The sequence below is a fragment of the Danio rerio genome, chromosome 21 (genome assembly GCF_052040795.2).
Source record: "Danio rerio strain M-AB ecotype USA chromosome 21, GRCz13ab, whole genome shotgun sequence".
NCBI classification, from domain to species: domain Eukaryota; kingdom Metazoa; phylum Chordata; class Actinopteri; order Cypriniformes; family Danionidae; genus Danio; species Danio rerio.
Window position 1 is genome coordinate 36,290,627 of NC_141041.1, and position 26,498 is coordinate 36,317,124.

General features: G+C 40.2%; 1 protein-coding gene across 2 annotated transcripts in view; it reads right to left on the reverse strand.

Annotated features, from left to right (window-relative positions):
- adamts2a (ADAM metallopeptidase with thrombospondin type 1 motif, 2a) overlaps positions 1–26,498 on the reverse strand; it is a 172,449-nt gene that overhangs the window by 66,543 nt on the left and 79,408 nt on the right. For both annotated transcript variants that reach the window (XR_015520379.1, XM_087301409.1), the window contains exon 4: positions 4,309–4,505. Coding sequence is in view for 1 of the 2 variants with exons in the window: in XM_087301409.1 (XP_087157535.1) it covers positions 4,309–4,505 (197 nt within the window). In the remaining variant the exon portion in view is untranslated. The remainder of the gene's footprint in view (positions 1–4,308; positions 4,506–26,498) is intronic.

A 26,498-nucleotide genomic window follows, 5' to 3' on the forward strand; every position in this document is an offset into this window, starting at 1 on the left:
GTCATTCAAACACTAGCTCTAAAGTGACGTTGGTGAATTAGTAACGGTTTCTGCTGTTCTGACGCCAGCATCAGATGTGAATAAATGGCAGAAGAAAGTAGTTGCTAATAAAAAGGGGTTTTTAGACTCTTATTTGATTTTCTTATTTATATACATGATTGTGCCATTGAACTGTTGTAAAACGCAATATCAAACTCGTAGCAGTGCGATATGGCTGTATATCAGCACTGGTGGGGGGCAGCCTCCGCACTAGTGCTGATATACAGCCATATCGCACTGCTACGAGCACTGCTACAAATATTATAGAAAATACTATGAAAAATTCCTGAATCTGTTAAACATCTTTGAGAAATATAAAATAATATATAAAAATATAAATAAATATTTACAGAAGGCCAAATTATTTTGACTTTAAATGATAATCATTTTGAATAATTGTAATTACAATTATGACCAAAATAATCATGACTTTGATTTTTCCCATAGTCGAGAAGCCCTAGTTGATATCTTTTTTTTTAGACAAAAAAATATTATAATTATTATTATTATTTTTTGGTTTTGCATGCAAATGCACTACTACAATTGCCACAAGGGGCACTATAATGATATTAGAGCTAAACAGTTGGCTGTAGCAGGCAAAATGATATTATGCAGCACTGTTACCTAGTTGTGGACTATTTTCAGGTACTGCATAATATCAGGCCCCATTTACACTAATACATTTTAGTTTTCAAATGCGTATGTTTTGCTACGGTTACGCCTTCCGTCCATACTACCCCAAAGTTTTTGAGCCCTAAAACGGAGCATTTTGAAAATGCTGGAGAGGCTGTTTTCATTTTAAAAGGAGGCTGCTGCTCAATGTCAGTGTGGATAGAGGAAACCATAAACATCTGAAAACACAGGAATGGCCGCAGATCTTCGCCTATCTGATTGGGGCTTTTCCTTAACATTAAGTGCACAAAGTTCAGTCTTGCATCAATTCCTTGTAAGTTCAGACTTCGCAAGTTTGATATGGAAAACAAACTTCCGAGGACATGTCGGGTTAATCTTTAAAGGGAACAGAGTAGTCAACTTTATAACATCATTCATGACACCCTGATTTGATTTGATTTATTTATTTTTGAACAGAAATTTCCTACATAAAAATTCTTTAACAAAAAACACATTTCAACATGGTCGAAAATGGAGCAAGATGAAGCACAAGCTTATTATTTTCCCACCCCACTATCATACACATCATTCGTCTATCTCTTCAACTTATTTCTTCTTTTACTTATCTCTTTTTTTTATATGACACACATGAGCTTTGCTTGAGACATATTTGATCCTTTTGGCATATGTTTGATTCCATTTGTGCATTTTTTTTATAACATACACTTAAAAAAATAATACATACATAGTATTACTAACAGCCAATAAGTGAAAAATTTATCATATTTTTTCTTAATTTAATATTTTTCAATCATCATTATATTTCTTTAATGTTATATATTTATACAACTTTTTGAATGTATTAATATCCTGACATTGTTTGAAAATCTGTTCTAGACTGTTCCATAATTTTACACTACATACAGACATGCACAACCTTTTAAAGTTGGCCTTGTTTTTAACCTCCTAGAATCTTGTTCTTCTCTCAGATTATATCCCTTTGTCAATCTTCAAAAAACTTTTGTATGCATTTTGGAATTTATTCCTAGCTTTAAACATAAATTGTGCTGTTTAAAATTTAACCAAATCATTGAACTTAGGTATCTTCAGTTTAAAAAAAATAAAGAATTTTTATGCTCCAAATACCATCAATTTAATAACTTTTTTTACATTGTACATTAGGCTATGTTGTACATATGGCTATGTTGTATCTTAATAAAATGAAAACATTATATAAGGAACTTCCTATTTAACTTAACAGACACCAAAAATGTTGAGGCATTATGTAGCTACAAATTATATGACCGTCATTTTTACTGTATGCAAATTTATAAAAACGGAGCCTAAAACATAGTTGCCTCATTTTCTTCGAAAAATACGAAACATACTGTACGCTGTCTCTTTTGCTTAATATCAGTTTTAATATTCAATAATGGACATTGTAAAAGTATGACATACAATAAGTGTATACAATAAAGGCAAGCACTCAGTCAAATGTGCAGAATCAGTGTAAGCGGTTAAATAAATTAATTTATTAACTTATCTTTGCTCTCAGGCAAAACACATTACCTGAGAACACGTAATAAATTAAAAGGACCTGTTAGATGAAGAGAAGATGAATGAAATATCACATTTAACAACTTAATGTGATGAAATCCAGTGGAAGATTCTTGCATTAACTGCAGAAAGGCAAATAAAAAGTTTTCGACTGACTAGCTAAAGGTACATCATCCACATCGTTATGCTAGCAGTCAATCCCATAAGGTCTCTCTAAATTAGATTAATTTTAATATTAATAGTTTATTATACACACACATTCGGTTTTAATGAAAAGAGTATTTTTTTCTGCAGTAGCCTAAATAAATCTTAAACATTAGACATGCTTTTACATTACTGTATTTACAAAAATAGCCTGTAAATACCCTAATAATAAACTTTTCTTATTAAGAAATTATTTTTAAAATCTGCTTATTTTTATGTTGTTGACTCCCAAAACACCGGTGACTCATTTATGCGAATGTGTTTATAAAATCATAAACATTTTCTGATTATTTGACTGCATTTTGCAACTAAAAGAGCATATTTTTCAACTGCAACGAGGCCAATAAACCAAGAAAGATAACCAAACCGATAAGTGGTATCTATGAAAGTAGTAATACTGTTAAAACCTTAATGAGATCTATCCCTAATTGCACATGAATCACATACAATTTTAAACATGATTCAATGCCCCAAAACAACCTTTTGCTTTCATGACTAGCAGTAAAAGTAATTAGAAATATCATTGTAAGTTATTCTGATAACAAACATCCAAACTTCATCAACACAATTCAAGTTTTGTTTAAATGATTAGACATTTACAATAACAATTCATTGAAATTCCTACACATAGCCTTTTTATGTTTGTTCAAATGGACTACATGACAAAAAGATAAATAATAAAATTGGAGGAAAAGGCAGAAAATGATTAGTTGTGTGGGTTTGGTGGGAAGTTCATTACTAGTCTGGTCTTGTCGAGGGTCTCAAGTACATCAATCTTTCAGGTAGGAAACATTGTCAGGGATGTGAATGTAATTTCTTGACACAGAACAGTTGTCAGGGAGACGGATGGAAGTTTGGATCAGCTTTTAACACCCAAGTGTTAAATATCAAGTGTTGATTGGTTTAAACAGAACCAATACGTTTCTGAAGCTAAATTACTTGTCCTCTAGCTAATGCACAATTTAGTTACAGACTTTGATACATAGATGAATAATTTTGTTAACAAATAATTTCCTCTACAGTAAAAAATTCTAGAGAAAATACTTTTTTTTTTTAGTGTGAAGAGAATATTAAAGATCTACTTTTGCACTGTATTTGTTTCTGCTGCTAGTGTGCTGTAACACACAACTCTGGTGAAATGTAAGATGCTCATTAGGAAATTGCTTTGGACTAAGTGACTAAATGTAAATGATGCATCTCGTTCATTGATCCGTTCCATGTATGGCACATACTCTGATTATAATAGCTTTGTAGGATTATATATTTAAAAAAGAGTTTTATCTGCACAGACCTGAATAAAGAGGGTAAACTTTACTAGAGGAGGGTGTTCAAAAGACTGCCATGAGACCTTTATAATCATGATATGACACATTATGAATGTGAATGAGATATCTGTCCTTAATTGTAGTTAGCTAAGTTGTGTAATTTTAATTGTGAAGGTGACATTGTTTGAGATATCTTTGTTATAACAACATGACAGACAAATACATCATAACCTGTTTTCGTTTACCAACTCACATCACTTTACTAAAACAACATTACTTAAATATGTCATAAACATGACTATCACGCATTACACAGAGTTACTACAATTGTTCTTGACCTCAACTACACTGAATCTACTAATTGAATTTGACACTAAAATGTCATAATATAATTACACTATAATATTTTTTGACAAGGTATTGATACATTTAGTGAGAAGTATGTTCCACTAAAAAAGGTGATCAGAAAAATATGACAGTTATAATGGGCTCAGGACAATCATGTTTATGAAAGATTTATGACAAGTTAAGTTGTTTTGGTAATGTGAAGTCATCATGACATATGACAATGTGTACATATGCAAATGAGAATCTAGTGCAAATTCATTGCAAAATATTTAGAAAAACTTACAATGTTCATGAGGGTCAGAAGGTACTTCTGGATGTGCTCTCTGCCATGAAACATCACCACGGAGCAATCGACCCCCAGAAGAACCTCGATGTTAAAGATTTCATCTTCATACGTCTCTCTGCGTGCTCGCGAGTTGATTTTCTTCTTCACATGTTGGGGTAAAAACTCCAGTGCAGCAAGACCACCCAGAGGAGAACCTGACCAAACAAAAGCAACACAATATTCACAAGACGATCATTTACAGGGGCAAAATCATAATGAATGAAGATTTGATTTATTTTTATTTTATTTTTTTATTTGTTACCTACAAACTTCTATATATCATATTGATGGTGCTGTGTTAATTTTCACTTTCCTAAATCATAAAAATAAGCTAATATGTCTGCAGATATTTAGGAAGCATGCGAAGTTAACAAACTTGTTTATCTTCAAAAGTCTGTTATTTTCTAAAAGTGTTAATCTGTCTGTCCTAATCTGAATATCTGTCTATGCTTTGATTCTGTGTAACTCCGCCCACTGACAATTTGCCCAATTATATCTCAGCACACTGGGTCAAAGACTCCAGAATACACAGAACATGTTACTTGTATAGTATTAAATGAAGTCCCGCCTTTTACTACAGCAGCCAATCAGCGGTCGCTGATTGGCTGAGCATTCTCTGGAGGAGGGGCTCTGATCAGACATGAGTTTCTGCAGATCTTGTGTGATCCAAACGTTTAGAAATGAAACTAAAGACACATTTGTTGTATAATTTCATTGGTGATTCCTAATATGAAATTTAATCGTAAGCTTGGCAAGCAATTTTGGAGAATTTAATGATTATGCCCGTGCATACCATCCAAGAGACATTTCAAAGATGGCTGCAAAGTGAAATGACTTGCCCTAAAAGAACTTTACTGGGTTGCCTTGGTGAAAAAACACCTCTTATTTCATTTTAGTCATGAAGGTCTCTGGGAGGACAATAGCAGCCTCCGAAATGAGACACAGATTCAGAGTTATTTAAAAAAAGCATGTGATGTGTTTTTTTATTTTGTAAACAATTCAAATTTTACAAATGTAAACATTAGCTGATCAGCTTACAGTGCAAGGCTCAAACTTAAGGCATGCTTGCTATCAGTTGGTGTTGTCAATCTGGCAACCTGCATGTGCATCATGTCAGGGGGCTGGGTGAAAAAAAACCCCTATCCAATATTTTGAATTTGGACCGCAATTCCTGGTCAATCCTACATACTGTGCCTTTAGGGAATATTTGAATATACCAACTTGGTCCAAACATTCAGCACTTCACTTTAACCATATTTAAAAAACAACATTGAAATAGAACATTCAATAAGCCATAGAAACTAAACTGCCCATGGTATATTGTTTAGACTGCAGATTAATATCGTTATTTGGCCCATTACTGAATAGGGAAATAGTTCTAGAATGTGGAAAAACAATGGCAGTGTGTTTCTCATTTCATTCAGTACATTCTCTCTCCTGTCACTTAATACACGGCACAAACACTCTCTCAACTCCAAAAGCTTTCATGTTCAGATTGGGTGGCACTCAGACATGTCTCTCAGTCTCTCAGCCTCTTCCAGTGCCAAAACTGCTCGAGCGAGGGATAGTGAGAGGTGAAAGAGAACCCAAAACCATGCCAGCCTAAAAAAATTACTGTACCAATTCACTTTGGCTTGCACTTTGAAGAAGAATAATTCTCAGTATTATGCAAATGATACCAATCCATGGTCTCCGGCCCCAAAAACATGTTGCTCTTGTACTTCATTATACAAGGTGGTATTCCTCTCTTTACTTCAATGCAATGTGAGCTAAGAAATGCATTTATTCCATGCTGTGTCAGTTTATGATTCAGATCTGAAGATTTTGGTCTGCATTAGTTTACAAATCAGTTTGAATGATTTGTTAATTTCTCTGCACAGTCATCATTTAATGTAGTTTCTTACTAATAATTTGACATTGTGAACATGAAAAGCATTAGATGAAGTAGACTTGACCAAACTGCAAATGCATTGTATAGTTTGCTAACTTTAATCGTAGTTCTGTCTGTAAAGGAATCATACTATTGGTAAGACAATTTACAGAAAAAGAGAAAATTATCTAAAGGTTTTAGCATATATCAGTTACGTAACGAAGTTTGCACTGCGCACTCGCGTTTTTAAAATATTTTTGGTGCGTTAATCTTTGTCAATAATATTATTCAGAAGGTCATGATTCGCACTCTTTAACTAATTTCTTTGTATAGCTTATATTTTACATTCTTCTGTGATCCAAATCACAGACATTTCGGCACAATGTTTTCCTCAGTGTGTGAAAAAATCCTCTCATTCCACCCTTTTATCCCACAGTCAATCACATTACATCATTAGTTAGACAGCCACTCGATAATTAAAAACAAACACATTTTCATTTTTATATACTGTAATTAACCACACAAGAAATATTAGCCTTCACCTTTAAAAACATTATTTCACAGGAAAATAACATAGCAATTATCTTCATTCACTTATTCATGTCTACATCAATGCAATGAAATTCCGACAGTCCAAAGCACTAAAGATCCATCACATTACATCATTACAAAAAAAGGAATCTGTTTTTAATGTTTAACTAGCCTATTGTCTTTTATTAGGTCCTCAGTTCTACTTTCTCTGTGAGAATTTGGCCATTTGAATAGTTAAAAATTAAAACATAATAATGAAAATCAAGTAAAGCAACACATTTTTCCAGCCTCTCTTGTAAAAAAAAACAGTAAATTAGAAAATTCATGAATACTAGCCAAATTAGCATTTAAATTAATTTGAATATGGGCTGCTTTAGGTTCTTCACACCTTTTTATTGGCCATTTTTTGTTTTAAGAACAAGGTCTAAGATTTAGAATGAAATTGTAAAAAGTTTTCTCTATTTGTAAACAATAAAGTTTTTCGTGAACAATACTTTCACACAAATTGTGTTTTCTTGCACAGTTGGATGTTGCACTCATAAAAACAAATAGTTTGCACTGAACAAAACAGATAAGTTGAAGTCACACCAAAGCAAGAGGATTCCGCTTAGTCTTAAGCCGCCCCCTTGTGGCAGTCGCATAGAAATTTCAGTTATGCCGCACACCATGGGAGAGAAGCTGTTCTCAAGTCCAAAATAAAGTAGTGCAAAAGCAAAAGCCTTTATTCTCTATGTGCTCACCATGGTTAAAGGAATGAATACTAGAAACTAATGGACCAGTAAAATTTATTGGTGGGAATGTGGGAATAACATAAAAAATCATATTTTTTATTACTCATTTATAAATAGAAATGTTTTTTAATATTAACATTTTCTAATTCAAAAAATAACTGAAAAAACAAACAAACTAGTATATCAAACTAGTATAGTTGCAGGAATATTTCAACAGATTCGCAGCTCAAATCGGATTCGACTTTTCCGCACAGGAGATGATTGGAACTCCGAGCAGCTCTCGGACTACTCTTTATTGGAAATTGATGACTTCCTGTTTGTCGCTTGTTGTGTGCAGTGGAAAGGAAAAAAAATGTGTTTTGGTGTTTCGTGACCCTTTAAAGTCTTTTTCGATGGACATCCGGACCTTTGTCACCCCCTTCCCCCACTCTCCCAACCCATAGGCCTGCTTGTGCTTGTGTGGACAGGGCCTTAGACATCCATGCTGCTCAATCTGCACTTGTGTTTTGTGTTTAATCTAGCACCTTGTGCTATAGTCATTTGTGAAGCACATGGCTCATTCTCCCATCTAGCTCCTCCTACCAAGTTGTCTGCATTTTCAGTCATTCAGTTGCCCTGTCTTTGGTTTCCCTATTTTTGCCCGCTTTATATTTTCCTCATGTTTCACCAGTTTATCTCACTTGGTTTGGGAAGCCTGCCCTATTGTACCTTTTGAGCTCTGCCTTAATTTTTTTGTCTTGCCCTGCAAGCCCAATTTTATTATTATTTTTCCCCCCAATGGGTAATTTTATTTACTTTTTCATTAAATGACAATCCTGACAACCTGTGCATCTTGAAAGAACTTCCTTAGACAAAGTATTTTACATTCAAATGCAGTGCATAGACAGATGGAAGTATTTAGTCAGGAGCTCGAGTGTTGCTCACAACACATGAAATTTTCACTTTATATTCTACAACATAGGTTCATTCTGAAAACGTAGCCCTATATACTAGAGGTGTAAACCTACACTGGTCTCATGGTTCGGTTCAGTTACGATTATCATGCCATCGATTTGGTTCAATTCGATATCTTGGTGCATCAAGGTGCATCGACGATGCTTTCCATACATAATTTTATATTTTACTTCACAGAAAAAGCATACTCAGTGGCCTTTTGTAGATTCGCAAAACAAAAACTGAAAAAAAAAAAAAAAAAAAACGTATTTGGCGCTCTCCAGAAATATATAGCAGTACATTTTCGGAATGAGCCTGGGTTGGCATTCTGTAAAACCTTTTTCATAGATGTGAACCTCATTCTCTGAACCAACACTTTTGGCTGAAAACATTAATTAAACAGAAACAAGAAACATATGTTTTCCCCCATGGATCAGCAGTTTGGTATCAAATCAATACCCACAGAAATGTTAATGCTCTGTCTAATTAGGCTGTACAGATGCATAATGTAATTCAAACAAACGCTCTTCTTTTGTTGCGTTCAGATTTTATTTCCCAATTTCAGCACTTGTAGTATAATGCATGTAAATACAGCCTGTTCAGAATATGGAAGATTTCGAATGGAGGAATTCCCAGACAAAGAAAAATACATCTAATCTTCTGGTTAATTTTTAATAACAAATAAACTTCAGTATTTTTTTGAACATGCATGGACATGCCAAGATAACAAGCAAATGAGAAGCCAATCAATTGCACTGCACTGCAATGCAAAAAAAAAAAAAAAAATGGGTCATTGGTTTTGTTTGTGCACTAGACGCCTGCTTTATTTCCAAATCATTATGCCGTGTATTTAGAAACACGACACTGGAAATAAACTAAAGAGGACAAACCAAAGCTGTTCCAGTCAAATAAGACTTTGGAAAACAAGCACAAGTATATGTTAGGTTGACCTATGAATGTGCGCTTAGTCCTGGAATGACACCAAAAATAGAGCCAATTACCAGGACATCAACACAAAAGGCCAGTGTCATGGAAAAGGTTAAGCATTGGCTTAGAATTAAAATTATTTTCAAAGGAATGTCAGCACTGACCCAGAGGAGTATCTACTGTGACTAAACATAGCAGTTTTTTACAATAATGTGTAGCTTTACTAGTAACAAGTTACTTCATCCAACAAGTACTGCAACAAATCGAAACACTGTCTGAGACAAGAAAAAGCTCATTTGAACTCTGCTTTGTCTCATATGTAGTGAATCACTGCATCCTAAATGATCCTCACTTTCATTATAGGTGGTCAAAAGTCTGATTTACATTCTTGTGAACTGGTTAATGCGACTCTCGCATGCTCGCCCACAGAAGCTAAGCTGGGCTGAGCCCTGTCAGTACCTGGATGGAAGACCACGTGGGAAAGCAAGGTTGCTGCCGGAAGTGGTGTTAGTGAGATGTAAAAAATTCAAGATGTCCTTCGAAAAAGAGTAGGTGCAATATTGCTGCTGTCACGTCATCCAGACATCCAGTGGTTCCTGCACACTGGTGGTGGATGAGGAGATTCCTACCAAAAATCTGTGAAGTGCTTTGAGTGTCCAGAAAAGTGCTACATAAATGTAATGAATTATTATTATCATTATTAATATTATTTTTTCAATCCTGAGTACTAAGCTTTCGCACATCATTGAAAATATGACTCTTAATAATGAATTGGTTCAATATAAATGATTCTTAAGAGAATTCTGATTGTCTTTGGTTCATTCTAAATGGTCCGCATTGATAGAAAGTATTATTTTTAATAGTATGTTGATTCATTCTAAATGGTTCACTGTTGCACACTGTTGTACAGTCATTGATTTTAAATGATTCATTCCATATTGTTGGAACATTCTGATTCTTTAGGTTAGCTGAAAATAAAAAGCTCAATATTTTTGCCCACTAGGTTCTATAATATCTGAATATCTGCAGTTCTTTTACTAACAACTAACATTTTGTAGAGGCTTTGATTCTTACAAAAAATTGTCACAATGTATAGAACATGAATTTCTCCTTGATTTTTTTCTTGATTTAAAATCAACCCATGCTCATTATGATTACGTACTCCTACTATATACATTTCTGGAGATCGCCAAATACGCCCCAGAGGCCGCTGTTTAAGCTTTTTCAGATCTCAAAATTCTCTCCTGAGTGCCATTCGCGCCTGCTGCTCTCAAATAAATCCACCAGAGGCCACTATCGAGCTACTGACTGACTGACCAACCAACTTATCCCCACACCTTCGCACTTCCCTAATCAATGCTGTTTTAAAAATCACAGATTGACCCGCCCACCCCCTTCCCCGAACCCAACCGCAATATTTTCAAAATTAATCCAGTTTTCACCACATTCTCACCCTGTTATTTACTTGTTTATTTTATTTTTTGTCTTTTGTCTCTGCCTTCTGGAACCGTTCTTCACCGAATGAGCCTATGTTGTTCAAAATAGGCATCTCAGCCTGCATACCTTACACAAAATGTAAGATATATTGCTCCCTGTATATTTTCTTGCACATTTCATACGACAAATTCAATAGAGGGCACTGTCTACATTTTTGCGAACAGGAAATGTTTTACTGAAGATATTTCTTGCTGTACGTTTACATGTCCTAATTGTGCAAGAGAAAGCAGGGCTTGTCATATGGATCACATAGACCACACTGAAACTAAACCTTTCCCTAAACCAAAACAACAACGTTTCTAAAGCAAACGTAAGATAAAAGTGCACTGCGACCACACAGTTTTACCTTAATTTTACATTGTTTTTTATTTCTTTTGTGAACCCGAGCTTCACTGGATTCAAACCCGAGAAACAAGTTTAACACCATACAAAATAAGCTACCAAGAAAACTGACCACGCTGTAAAAGTTGTTCGTATGGAGATTGATAGATGAGCAAATGTACTCAATTACAAATCATAGACACGGTTTTGTGTCATTTATTTGGTGTTGTGCAAAGAACTGTACAAAAATAATATTTTATTTGTCAATATAATGTCCCTGTGAATATCATTAGTGGGAAAAAGAAACAAAGGTTGCCATCAGTATTTTCCATAGCGTTCATTTGACAGAGAAACTAGAAAGTTGGTATGGTATTTCCACCACATATCCATTCCAGTTTGAGAAACTCAGAATTTAGGGTGAGTAAATGATGAGCAAGTTAAAATCTTTGGTATATCCATCATTTTAATTTAAAAACATGAACTGATCGTACAGTCAAGTGAGTATCATAATGTCTGCTGATGCTCAATTGAATCCCACAGTCATCATATTTCAAGGGTAACAGCCGGCAATGTGTCACTTCATACTATGGCAATTTACTAAAAATAGAAAGCTACAAACAAGCATCTTGTGTCCTGGTTGGTGTTCAGAAAGAGACCCTGTCTGCTTCTAGTTCCCCTTCGGGGGGAACTTCAGCACTATAAGTGGATTTGATTGTAAAATCCACGCATTGGGAGGTTCGGTTCAGAAGCTACTCGTCTGAAAGAGTATTGAACGGGCCAATTAAGAATGAATTGCCAGCGCAAGCCTGCGCAGGTGAGCGGCATAAGCAATCAACTGAGTATATAAGCTCACCTGGCGCCAGCAGACGCTATCCTTTTCGCTTCAGAGACTTTCTGATCGAGTCGATGAGGGTTCCTCCTGCTGTGACCAGCGATTCTGAGCGAACGAGAGCATTCTCCCGGTCCAGAGTGTGTACACGCAGTGGCAGACGGTCGAGCTGAGCTTATCAGGACGGCGCTCCGACTGTGCGTTTCTGGATGCGGTGGTTTCCTGTCCTCGGATGATGGGCGCGGGCACTGCGTTACATGTCTGGGGGTCCAGCATGTTAATGCGCTGCTCGCGGGCAGTTCATGTCGTCATTGCGATGCCATGACTGTTGCGCAAGATCGCGGTTAGCCTTTGCAAAAGGGCGAACCACCCCAGTTGTCCCCTGCTCTGCAGCGGGCACTCGGGCAGATCTGAGGGTTTCAGCGAGAGATAATCCGTCGCCCACGGGCCCGCGGACCTCCCGCTCCTCTAAGCGCTCCATCCAAGCTTCGGGCGGGGGAAGCGATCCGTCTAACAGATGGTAGCCCTTACGCCCGATGACACCGGAGACCAGATGTCCACCGCGGCATCGGAGGGTGGGCTTTCATTGTCCGATGATGATCCAGACCCGCTCGCCCCCTTCGGGCTGGTGAGCGCTGTCACTACGGATCCTGAAACGGACATGTTAGCCGTGCTTTCCCGGGCTGCTTCGGCCGTGGGTTGGAGATGGTTTATCCCCCAGCTCCGCGGCCGGACCGACTAGAGGGGCGTTCCCTTCTTCCCGGAGGTGCACAGTAGGCTCACGCGGTCTTGTAAAGCACTTTTTTCTGCTCGTGCTGCGTGTTCCTCCACCCTAACCACTCTTGACGGTGAAACAGCCAGGGGGTATGTGGCGATTCCTCAGGTTGAGTGCGCGATGGAGGTAAATCCGCGCGGCGCCTCTTCTTGGCGGGTTCGCCTCGTCTCCCATCCAAAGCCTGTAAGTTATCTACCTCCCTCGGAGCTAGAGCTTACATAGCTGCGGGCCAGGCTGCTTCCGCCTTGCATGCGATAGCCACCTACCAGCGCTACCAAGCGCAGGCGTTGGCCGAGCTGCACGAGGGTGGGTCCAACCCAGGCTTACGAGCTTCGCACCGCCGCCGACTTAGCTCTTCGGACTACTGAGTCCGCTGCGTGTGCGTTGGGGAGGACGATGTCCACATTAGTGGTCCAGGAGCGCCACCCCTGGCTGATATGCGCAAAGTCGACAAAGTCTGCTTTCTTGACTTCCCCATATCCCCAGCCAGGTTCGGCGACACTGTCTGTGAATTCACCCAGGAATTCAAGGCGGTGAAAGAGCAGTTGGTGGGTGATGTCTTATCGGCGGTCCGTAGCCCGCTCCGCCCGCCGTGCCATTCATACCTGCTCCTCGCCGAAGGCGCCCGCCTACGAGAGCTGCTCCGCCCCCGCACACGCCTTCGGCGAAGCGAGCGCGTCGGGCACCTCGGAAGCAGGCAGCCCCCCTGCCCAGAACGCCGCTAAGTCCGGCAACGGACCGCGAAGCGCCCCTGGGACAGGCCATCTGGAGAAGAGGGAACTTGCTCTTTCCCCGCTGGAGGGCGGGGCCCCATTTCCAACGGCACTTTTTACTGCCATGAAAACATTATGAAAGGGCACTTTTCACTTCCCCAGATGTGACAGCCCGAAATCTGCCAGTCTGGGACGCTATGCTTTCTAGCTTGCAGATTCGGTGCGTTTCGCCAGTGGCTCACGAGCGCTGGGAGGACGGTCTCCTTTCTCCCACCCCTCGAGCCTCCCCTCCGGAGCTCGGGTTTGGAGTGAGAGCAAATATCTCACCTCCAGCTTTTCCGTGGGACCCGCGAGCTTCCCGGATCAGCACACCCACTCCGCGCTGCCCCACTGCTGGTACGTCAGCGATTGTAGCGATGAGTCCATTAGCGAGAGCTCTGCCTGCCTGGTTAGCGCGGGCCAGCTCTTCGCGGTGGCTCATACGCACAATCAGACTCGGCTATGCGATTCAGTTCGCGAAACGGCCCCCCAAGTCACGGGTGTGTATTCACCAGGGTCAGCCCCCTGTCCGCCCCTGTCTTGCGAGAGGAGATTGCTGTCCTCCTGGCGAAGGATGCAATCGAGCCGCTCCCTCCAGCCGAGATGGAGAGCGGGTTTTACAGCCCACGCTTCATCGTGCCCAAAAAGAGCGGTGGGTTACGGCCAATCCTAGATCTGCGCGTTTTGAACCGCTGCCTGCACAAGCTGCCGTTCAGAATGCTAACGCAGAAGCGCATCCTCCGGTGCGTTCGTCCTCTGGGTTGGTCTGCAGCATTAGACCTGATGGACGCGTATTTCCATGTCTCCACTCTTCCTCGCCACCGACAGTTTCTGCGGTTTGCGTTTGAAGGTCGAGCTTGGCAATACAAAGCCCTCCCCTTCGGGCTCTCTCTGTCTCCGCGGGTCCTCACCAAGCCCGCGGAGGGTGCCTCAGCGCCCCTTCGGCTCGCGGGCATCTGCATACTCAATTTCTTTACGACTGGCTGAATTTGCCCTCTCTTTTGATTATGCACAGAGTTGATTATGCACAGAGACAAAGTGCTCTGGCACTTCCACCTGTGGGGGTTTCAGGTCAACCGAGAAAAGAGCAAACTCGCCCCCTTGCAGAGGATCTCTTCTCTCGGGCTGGAGCTGGACTCGGTCACCATGGCAGCGCGCCTCTCCGGAGAGCGCGCTCAGCTGATGCTGTACTGTCTGAGAGAGCTCGACAGTAAAATAGTGGTCCCACTGAAACTATTTCAGAGGCTCCTGGGGCATATGGCATCCGCAGCCGCTTCATGCCGCTCGGATTATTCTATATGAGACCACTTCAGCACTGGCTTCACGATCGAGTCCCCAGACGCGCATGGCACGCGCACGCACACCGAGTCTCTGTTACTGCGCTGTGTCGCCGCGCCCTCAGCCCTTGGAGCGACCCCTCGTTCCTACAGGCCTGGGTGTCTCTAGAACAGGCGTCCAGTCTTGTTGTCGTTTCAGCAGACGCTTCCAACACGGGCTGGGGGGCTGTGCGCTGCGGGCATGCGGCTGCGGACCTGTGGAAAGGTACCCAGTTGCATTGGCATATCGCCTGGAGCTGTTGGCAGTGTTCCTCGCTCTCCACCGTTTTTTCCGGTGCTGGAGCGGCAACACGTGCTGGTCAGGACGGACAGTACGGCGGCGGTGGCGTATATCAGCCGTATAGGGGGTATGCGCTCTCGCCGCATGTCTCAGCTCGCCCGCCGTCTGCTCCTCTGGAGTCATCCGCGGCTGAAATCGCTGCACGCCATTCATATTCAGGCAAGCTCAACCGTGCAGCCGATGCGCTCTCACGGCAGCCTTGCGTCCTGGAGCATGGAGACTCCACCCCGAGTCTGTTCAGCTGATATGGGCGCGATTCGGGGAAGCCCAGATCGATCTGTTGCTTCCCCCGAGATCGCTCATTGCCAGTTGTTCTTTCCCTGACCGAGCGCTCTCGGCACGGATGCACTGGCTTACAGCTGGCCTCGGGGCACGCGCAATACGCGTTTCCCCCAGTGAGCCTGCTCGCGCAGTTACTGTGCATGGTCAGGGAGGACGAGGAACAGGTTGCTGGTTGCGCCCCTCTGGCTCAACCGGACCTGGATGTCAGAGCTCTCCCTCGCGATAGCCCTCCCCTGGCAGTCCCTTCGAGAGAGCACCTACTCTCTCAGGGACAGGGCACCACCTGGCACCCTCGCCGATCTTTGGAGATTTTTAGACGCGAGGAAGACTTAGGTAACCTCCGATTGCGGTGGCTAATACCGTCACTCGGGCTAGAGCCCCCTCCCCGAGCGCGCCTATGCCCTGACGTGAAGTCTATTCACTGAATGGTGTGTCTCTCGCTGAGAAGACCCCCGTAATTTGCCAGATCAGCGTTGTGCTTTCTTTACGCCGAGAGAAGCTGGAGAGCAGGCTGTCGCCCTCCACACTTAAGGTTACGTGGCTGCCATCTCCGCTCTCATAACGCGGTGGCTGGCAGCACCGTGGGAACGCATAACCTCATCATCCGGTTCCTCAGGGGCGTTAAGCGAATTAATCCACCCCGCCCCCTCTCATGCCCTCTTAGGATCTCGCCCTCGCTACACAAGCCGCGTCAGATCCCTTCGATCCTCGACTCAGTATATTTCTGTCCCTGAAGACAGCTCTGCTGGTCGCGTTGATATCGATCAGAGGGTCGGGGACCCGGAGGCATTTTTCGGTCAGTGACTCGTGCCTGTAATTGGGCTGGCTTCTCTCACGTATGAGACCCCGCCCGCGATATGTGCCCAAGGTTCCTACCACTCCGTTTTAATACGAGGTAGTGAGCCTGCAAGCGCTGCCCTCGGAGGAGGCAGACCCAGCCCTTATTTATTGTCCAGTTCGCGTTTTGCGTATTATCCGGACCGCACTCAGAGTTTAGATCATCTGAGCAGCTCTTCGTCTGTTATAGCGGTCGGCAGCAGGGAAGTGCCGTACCGAAATAAGTTCCCACTAGATTGTGGATGCCTTCTTTCACTATCAGAGCCGAGATGAGCCGCGTCCCCCGAGAGCGCGTGCGCACTCCACTCGGAGCTTCGCATCCTCTCGAGCGCGCGCACGCGGCGCCCCTCTAACAGACATCTGTAGAGCTGTGGGCTGGGTGACACCCAACACATTTGCAAGGTTTTACAATCTGCGAGTGGAGCCGGTTTCCTCAAGGGTATTAGGTAACCCTTGGTGATTGAGGAAACAATTCGGTAGGGTGTTGAAACACGCTTGCTGCGCCATTTTCCCTAACACGGAGATACGTGCGCCTTTTTATCTGTCAGTAAAGTTCCCCGTCAGGTGAGCCCTGCAGATTCCTCCGTGGCCCCCAGCACTGACTCAGCGGAGGAGTCACTTGCTGGCCCACTACGTTGTAGGTCTGCCCGCTGGTCAGCCCGCGTTTTGGGTAAAGGTGCCTGCTATGCGTGGTCCCCACTAGGCGATCCCATATGCTTATTCAGCCACGGTTAAGTCCCCCCCTGGGCGGACCCGTGTCTTCCCTCCCCGCTAACCACTCTTTTGCTATGCGTACTCCCCCTTTTAGGGCTAGTCCATATGTAAATTCTGCCATCTATCCCCCCTTGGGTAACGGATGGCCTCCGCAGCGTCCTCCCTATCGGGATTGCACGCTTCCCAACGTACTGTCGTATTTTCCTAGAATTATCTAGATGCTCACGACTTCCCAAAAAAATATATATAAATCCGTAAAACTTCTGTTGAAGTAGGATAAATTAAGGCCAGGGACACGTTGGAGGACCGCGCCCCCCATGATGTGGGTGCGTCACGCTTGCTTGACTATCTCCTCATCGGGGGTGTTGGTAAGGTGCAGTCATTATGGCGCTTTCAATGGGCTCCCAATGCGTGGATTTTACAATCAAATCCACTTATAGTGCTGAAGTTCCCCCCGAAGGGGAACGTTCGAGGTTACTAAAGTAACCCTTCGTTCCCCGAGGAGGGGAACGGAAGCACTATACTCCGTCGCCATAATGACTGTCCCTTAGCTGTTGAAAGTCTCTTCAGCTTAAAAAGGATAGCGTCTGCTGGCGCCAGGTGAGCTTATATACTCAGTTGATTGCTTATGCCGCTCACCTGCGCAGGCTTGCGCTGCCAATTCATTCTTAATTGGCCCGTTCAATACTCTTTCAGAGGAGTAGCTTCTGAACCGAACCTCCCAATGCGTGGATTTTACAATCAAATCCACTTATAGTGCTTCCGTTCCCCTCCTCGGGGAACGAAGGGTTACTTTAGTAACCTCGAACGTTATCCCTTGACCCTGACCTGAAGTCAGTGGCGTTTCAACTGAAGATGGGGTTTCCAACTGGTCTGCAAGGAATGAAGCTGATGTACGGAATATTGATGAAGGCCATGCAGTCAGTAACTGTTGCCAATTATCATAATTCTTCGAATCAATGAGTGCTGGGCTTGTCACTTTTGACATATCAGCCTCACAAGGGTTATTTGTATTCAAGAAACGGAAGCATCATGGAAAAACTGCAAGGATAACATGAAAACTGGATCTTTCATGCAGAACCTTTCCTTTGAAAATGAAATCAAAGTCATTCGGATCTGTTTAACAACTGTAGAAATCCTCGTTGGTTATGGCAGTGGACGCTTGGCTTGACTCTGTCAATGTTTTTCATAAATATATATTTAAAGGGTTTTATTTTTAAATTCCTGATGGTAAAGTTAATTTTGAATCAAATAGGAGATAATTATTGCAAAGCACTGCAAATCAAAACAAACTTCCATGCTAAGTAAATACATAGCTTGGCTTTTAATCAATGCTGGCAGATGTGACTGGAAACAAGCTGGAAAGAATAAAGATGATCTAAATCACAGTAAATGAAGCCGTAAGATACAGAATGTCCTTAAAAATTGTAATACTCATGAAAATATGACTTTTTTCTTTAATTACGACATCACTGGTTGAATAACATGCTTGGATGAAGGTCTGTTTGATTCTGCTTAGACAAGTAAGGGTATCCTCAATGAAGGTGTGACTCAGCATGGAGAAATATGAGCGCGCACACTTGTACTGTATATATGCTTTATGAGCACTCTCTTTAGACCTGATGTATTTTATACTGTACAAACAGCTTTGGATAGCATATGGTCTTACTCTACCCCTACTCCAAAAACCAGCATTCACAGAAAACCTGTGGTAATTTTGACTGACATTAGACACTGTAAAGTAGAATTTTTAAGCAATTTGATTTATGAGAACACAAGATATGTCCTCAAAACAACCTTTATAGAGAACAACTAGGTCATTATACCAATTTGGTGTCAAGTACACACAAACAAACACACATACATGCACACACACACAGACATATACCAACTCCCAGGGCCGTTTATATCGCACCATATTGGTGTTTCGTAACACTCATTTTTATGAGGTGGGTCGTTAGCCCAACGCTCAACCCCCAACCTGGAGGATCAGGACATACACGCACATACACTTTAGGCAATTTAGCTTACCAAATTTACCTAAAGCGCATGTCTCTGGACCTGTAGGTGAAACCTGAGCACTTGGAAGAAAACCAAGCTAACACAGAGAGAACATGCAAACTCCACACAGAAATGACAACTGACCCAGCCGGGGCTCGAACCAGCAAACTTATTGCTGTAAGGCAACAGCGCTACCCAAATATATAATATTAAATAACAATTACATCTACATGAAGAAATGCCAAATTGTACCCCCCAATAAGAATAGTATAAATATGTGTAAACTTAGGATGCCATGGTCACGTTCTCAATATAATATTGAGCCATACGGTATGACCTTCACGGCTCAATACGTGCTTTTGAATTGCGGTTTTCTCGGTTAAGCATTTAAATAATTTATGTGCGTTTTATATATTCCCGAATTGACTGTGTGTGCCTGTAAGTCTATGAGCTGAGATGAGGAAACTCCTAATTAATAAATATAATTAAATAAAAATCAGTAAATATCCAATCACTATGCTCTAAAGTTAGGGGGGCGCTTGACCATCATTCCACACTTTAACATTACGAGCGGCCGTGAAGTGAGGTTGAGGCAACAGTACTCGCTGAATCTTTCAAGCAAACATACCCAACTGGTTCTGAGAGACACATAAAAATAACAAAGGCAGTGCGGGTGTTTATTGCTAAAGATTTGCAGCCATTTTCGGTGATTGAAGATGTGGGCTTTTGTCATTTTATAAAAGCACTCGATCTGCATTACAGACTACAGTCTCGCATTTTTTCAGCACCGAGATAATTAAGATGGTTTATTAATGTTTACTTAAGTACAAATATGTTATTTGAAATGGCCAATTTATCTTTAATAACTTCACATGTATGTTTACTTTCAAAGTGTAGGATTTTATGTGTTCCCATTTGTACATGGGCTACCAGCACCTCGGAGATTTCAGTGTTATTTTTATTTTTTATACAATACACTATGAACTAGTGTACTTTTCTAGGCTTATAAATAAAACAAAATGAGTATTGCAAGAAATCGTTTTTATTTGTTCTCCTTAACCTCTTACAGTTAATATTGACTATAAAATAAAAAATAAAAAACTTGGTCAAGCCATGAGAACCGAACCGAAAACCGTGTTAAAAAACTGAGGTATGTATTGAACTGTGGGCTACCTGTATTGTTGCATCCCTAGTGTAAACAATACATAAATTATTTACTTTATAATGTTTGTTTGTTTACTAAATTCCCCCAGACATCTTTATGATCCGACCATGTGTGATCATAGGAAGAACCATTTAATCATTCATTCATTTATATTTTGGCTTAGTCCCTTTATTAATCCGGGGTCGCCAGAGCGGAACGAACCGCCAACTTATCCAGCACATGTTTTACACAGTGGATGCCCTTCCAGCTGCAGCCCATCTCTGGGAAACTCATCCATACACACTCATTTACACTCATACACTACTGACAATTTAGTCTGTCAAATTCACCTGTACCGCATGTCTTTGGACTGTGGGGGAAACCGGAGCACCTAGAGGAAACCCACGCAAATGCAGGGAGAATATGCAAACTCCACACAGAAACGCCAACTGACCCAGCCAAGGCTCAAACCAGCGACCTTCTTGCTATGAGGCGACAGCACTACCTACAGCGCCACTGCGTCACCATAGGAAGAACCAGATGACCAATAATTCTTGGCTGAAAATTGCAACAGAAGAGGGAAAGGAGGAACGTTTTTGTAAGTTTAAAAAAACTTAAGGGATACGTTTGTTAAAACCAAAAAGAGAGGCCATGGCAAAAGTGGAGACCCAGGTGGTTTTTCCACCATTTATAGGTTTTACACTGATGTATATATTACAATTTTGAATTTAAAACAATTTAATAATTACAAAACTAAAATAAAGTCACAATTTTTTTCTTTGATAAATGTAAAAGATTATTTGAACCTGTCAGTATACTGACGCCCTGTTTTTCTAGGCTATTGGTGATAATAGTCAGGAATGTCGAACCATTATTGCCTTTTTAGCACATCATTAGAGGACAAAATAGCCAGACAGCGATGTGTTAATTGTTAAATGGGTTAAATTAAACAAAATAGTCTTAAATATTTAGGTTTTTATTAAGTTTACTTTTTTTTGCTTTTATTCTTGCCATAATAAAAACTATATTTGTAGAGTAACCCATGTTAGCTTGTAGCATAAGTTACCAGGGCAATAAAACTCAATCAAAACCAAACAACCAACCCTCTTGAGCACGAAAACTCATCTTGAGCCCAAACTAAACTAATTTAAAAATCCAAACTGGCCTCAGAATATCTAGACCAATACCCCGAAAAATATGGTCCTACTTAAAATCTTTAACATCCATGAAACCTTTAATCTCCAAGAAAAGGTTCTTCAGATCATTAGATATGAAAAAATGTATTTTTAAGAACTGAAAAGGTTCTTAATGGAACTAAAAATGGTTCTTCTATTGTATTACTACAAAACCCACACATTGGCCTACTGTTCCTGTTCTCCAATAAAGATATCTGCAATATTTTTGAGGTCTTAATCACATCTTTACCTTGGCCATCAATCTTAAAACAAGCCAAGTGAACCCTGTAATGTGTTGGTTAATGTCTTATTTACTGAAGCACCATCAGTTATCACAGCATTGTTAAGTTAGCTCATCTGAAATTCCAAGGCACAGAAAGATCAGTCTTCATTAGCTCCCCAGACAAAAAGCCGCAGGCTTTCATTTAAAGACAGTCTTTACTTGAACTGCTGCAGAGGTGGCCCAGCGCAAATGGAGATATTTGCAGCTCTGAAAGCTAAATGCTCCTCCTTAATGTAAGAACAGGCCAACAGCTATTAGTCAATGGAACAACTGGAATGTTGTTGTTTCAGGGATGGGAAAAACGTTAAATGAAAAACACATGCGGTCACATTACACATTTCTGCAGACATGCACACACACATACCGTAAAGCCACATACACAAACCTACAAGATCTGCGATGGCAAGCTACAGGCGATATGGCACATTTGGCATGCTGCAATGTGATACTGTATGTGTGGGCCGAAATGTCAAGGGGAATGAAGTGAGCAGGGACTGACAAAAGTACTGAAACGACACTCTTCTCAAATACACTGACAAGGAGGAAAAGAGTCAGGTTCAGATTTTAATGTAAGGTCATCAACAGTTTTATTTGTTATAAGATTTATTGCCTTCAGTATATACGCTGTAAAACGTTGATGTCAAATTTACATATAGGTTTACATGTAAGTTTTAGAGTCTTAGAGATGTTGCCAAAGTTCTTCTAGACTTGTCTCAGTTTGTGCTGTTTCTTCATGTCATTCCAGACAGATGAACAGATCAGATATCCGTGTGGAGCACTGGCTGTTGTCAGACTCCTTGTCTCCTAATCTCACTGTATAATTACAATTAATGACAAAAATAATATTTGGAAATGAAGAGTTCAGATGCAAAAACCTTTAAGTGCCATCTAGAATTTTCTTTCAATGAATATTTTTCTCTGCCTCTTATGTTTATGTTCAGTTATTTCATGTTGAAATCAATAAAACTAACCTATTCTTTGCCATAAAAGTGAAATTGCTGAATCAAGCCTGAGATAAAGTTTTAGAAGAAAACTAAAAATGGCACTTAAGAGGTTTTTGCATCTGAACTCTTCAAATGTAAATTGACATGCTACAGAAAAATATAGAAATAAACAACTTTAAAACTTTTTTTTGTGAAAATACCAGTGGCCTAAGACTTTTGCACAATACGGTAAACATATTATTCTGTAACATTTAAGAAGTTTAATTTTAAGAAATGTTAACCATAATGTATAAAAGCTAACCAAGCCATTTTGATCAGATTATATTTTACGAATAATTCATGGCTCCACAATTATGTGTTGCATCAATATGTAAACCTTACGGCTGCTGATCCAAGCAGACCACATATATTCCTAGTCAACTAATAGTTTAAGCCATTGGTTGACTATTAGTTCACATTACTCATTTATGATGTTAATTTAATTCAATGCATGATTGGGGCCATTGGTTTGTTTAAAATGAATAAATGATATACATTAAATGACAGTTGCAACAGCAATATTTTATATTATCAATGTTACAGAAATAAAAGTGATTAGTAACATTAATTTAAAAGTAAGTAAACCAATTGCAATTAAAGTGACAAGTTCACTTTCCTTTAAAAAAACGTTGTAACTTGAAAACGTTAAGTTGTCTTAATTTTTTATAATTATGCACATAGGTAATGTACTTGATCATTTTAAAGGGAAAGGGTTTACTCACTTTTTTAAAGTAGTCAGTTAACTGCTTCAAAAGCTACAGGCTTACTAGCTTAAAAAAATAAAGTCAACCGATCACATTTTGTCTCTGTTAAAGGGGTGGTCAAGAGTGTATTTTTAAGGCTTGGTTAAGTTTGTGGGTTGCAAAGCAACATGCTAAATGCTTCATTTGCTTCACTGGTGGTGGATTAGGAGATTCCCCCCAATGTGTCAAGTGCTTTGAGTGTCCAAAAAAGCGCTATATAAATGTAAGGAATTATTATTAATATTATTATTTGTAAAAAAAAAAAACACATCTTTTTTTTCATAACCTTACTTTAATTACAGTATACAGCTTAACTACAGCTACTCAGCTAACATAAAAACGACATACGTCATATTTCCAAGCTCCTCCGAAGATCCACCTTTAAGAGGCTTTGATTGGTCAGCTAACATAAAGTGCTGTGATTTGCTGGCTCCATGTCACCAGGAAGCATCACACCTAATAAGTGCTTACTAATATGCGGTTTGCCTCTGTTGTGTAAATACTGTCAGTCAGTGTAGCAGTACCAGTTTGTGTCTGAATCAGACAGAAAATGAAAAAGAAACACAGCAGAACCTCAGGCCTGCTGTCTAAAATAAAACGTGACAAGTATCTTTGTATATTCAGGTTATAAGCATGTGTAACCCTGCTGAAAAATTCAGCTTAAACCAGCCTAGGATGGCTGGCTGGTTTTAGCTGGTTGATCAGCCTGGTTTTAGAGGGGATTGGCCACTTCCAGGCTAGTTTCCAGCCTTGTCTTAGCTGGTCAGGCTGGTAAGTGACCAGTTAAAACCAGATTGACCATTCTGGTTTAAGCTGGACATAGCTGGTTTTGGCTGGGCTCCCAGTCTGGCTAGGCTGGTCAAGTTGATTTTTGCTGGTCATCTCCCAGCCTGTTTAGCTGAAACCAGGCTGCAAATGGCTGGAAACCAGCCTGGAAGGGGCCAAAACCCCTCTAAAACCAGGCTGGTCGACCAGCTAAAACTAGCCAACCATCTTAGGCTGGTTTAAGCTGGATTTTTTAGCAGGGAAGTAATATGAAACGCTTATATATCTTTTGCAAATTCGTTATTTGAGATGTAGAGTGCATGGAAAGCGGGAGACACTGCAGCACTGCTGAAGATTGTGTGTGTTAACAAGGGTTTAACAGATAAATAAGAATTTGCAGCTAAACTTGTTTACGGTGCCAAACAGCATTTCCCGTTGTTTACATAGTAGTTTGTCCTTGCTACAACATACCGTTAACTAGGGCTCTGCAATTAATCGAAAATCCGGTTTTGATTTCGATTTTGGCTTCTAGCGATTATGAAAAATCATTAATCGAGATAAACGATTATTCCATCATATACCGCCTCCTTTCCAGTTGTTGCTCTGCAAAGCTCAGTTCCACGTAAAAATGACTAAAGCATGTACTGTAATGTAACGTTTGCAGCACGAGATGCGCATTATTCATATTTTTTAAAAGTGCGACAGAGCACACGCCATTTTGATGTGAGTTCTTTAATGGTCAAATGCATGCACGTTTGTATCAGAGCGCGGTGTTTAGTAATTATTCATAGTAACCCTTGTTTGCATAATAAACAAGTTGAGAATCAAAAGACATGTGAAAGAGAAACCATATCATAGCCGCACTATTCTTAAAATGACAGCACGCAATATTCCTGCTGCCAGCTGTTTTTATTATTAATCAAACAACAAAAGTAGAAAATCCCTCACTGCTCTTAACTGAACAACTTTTGTAGCTAAAGCTTTTTCGTACAGTGAAGATGCTTAAAGCACAGTTTAAACATAACAGATGTAAAACCCCATTTCTAATAACTAATTTCTTTTATCTTTGCTATGATGACAGTGCATAATATTTTACTAGATATTTTAAAGATACTAGTATTCAGCTTAAAGTGACATTCAAAGGCTTAATTAGTATTACTAATTAGGTAAGTCATTGTATAACAGTAGTTTCTTCTGCAGACAATCAAAAATATATATAATTTAAAGGGGCTAATTATATCGAGCTATTAAAATAGGTTTTTAAATATTTAAACCTGCTTTTACTCTAGCCAAAATAAAACAAATAAGCCTTTCTCCAGAAGAAAAAAATATTATAGGAAATAGTGTAAAAAATCCTTTGTTAAACATAATTTAGGAAATATTTACATATAAAAAAAAAATCACAGTAGGGTGAATAATTTTGACTTCAACTGATAATCGTTTTTGAATAATTGTGATTACAATTGTGACCAAAAAAATCATGATTATGATTTTTCCCATAATCGAGCAGCCCTACCGTTAACTCTTGAAACTATGTGTGTCATAGATCAATTTTAGCAAATAAAAACACTTACAGGTTGTGGCTCACAATCCACAGCTTCTTCTATTATGGTTGGAGCTGCTCCTTCTTTGAGGAGTTTTAACCGAATCCAGCACTGAACTAGGAGAGATTCTGAAAGCTCCCCCTTGTTAAATGCTAGAGCTATATCTTTTTGTAATCCTCTGGAACATAATTCAAATCAAACTGTAAGCACTTCTCTCATTGTGTCGTGTCCTTCGAAATACCAAATACAGAAACAGAAGCAGCTCTGTGGAAATAGCAGCGTTTGGACTGCATTTTAGCCTTCTCTGCTATAACATTACAGAACCTTTGGCCATGCCCCTTCGATGTGCGGGATGTATGCGAGTAACCTAAAGGGTTCATGATCTCACTAACCCGGAAGTATTTTTTGTAGTGCCCAAACTTTGTTCGCTGTAGGCTTTGCTAAGCTAACTCTGTAAAAGCCAATGTCTCACTCTGCATTGAACTTTGAGTGTATTACTTTAAAAGCGATCAGTTGATTTTACTCTTAAAAAAGTAAGTAAACCCATTGCTTTCATGCAAAATTGTGATCCTCATCTGTATAGGAAGCAGTCATTCTGTCTTCTCATTATATATATATATATATATATATATATATATATATATATATATATCGGTAGTGTATTCCTGTGTATCACTACAGACAGTTCTCCAACAGTGATTACAACAGCAAGCCTATAGTAATTACATATTTTAAAAGACGCAACATGCTTAATGATGATGAATGAGAGGCCAACATTTGCAGACAACTTTTATGAGGGCATTATGCATCCTCATTACAGACAGAAAATCTGCTCAATGCCAGAGAAGGAGTTACTAATTAGCATGTCCTCCATTTTGTCATTCTTAAATGAAT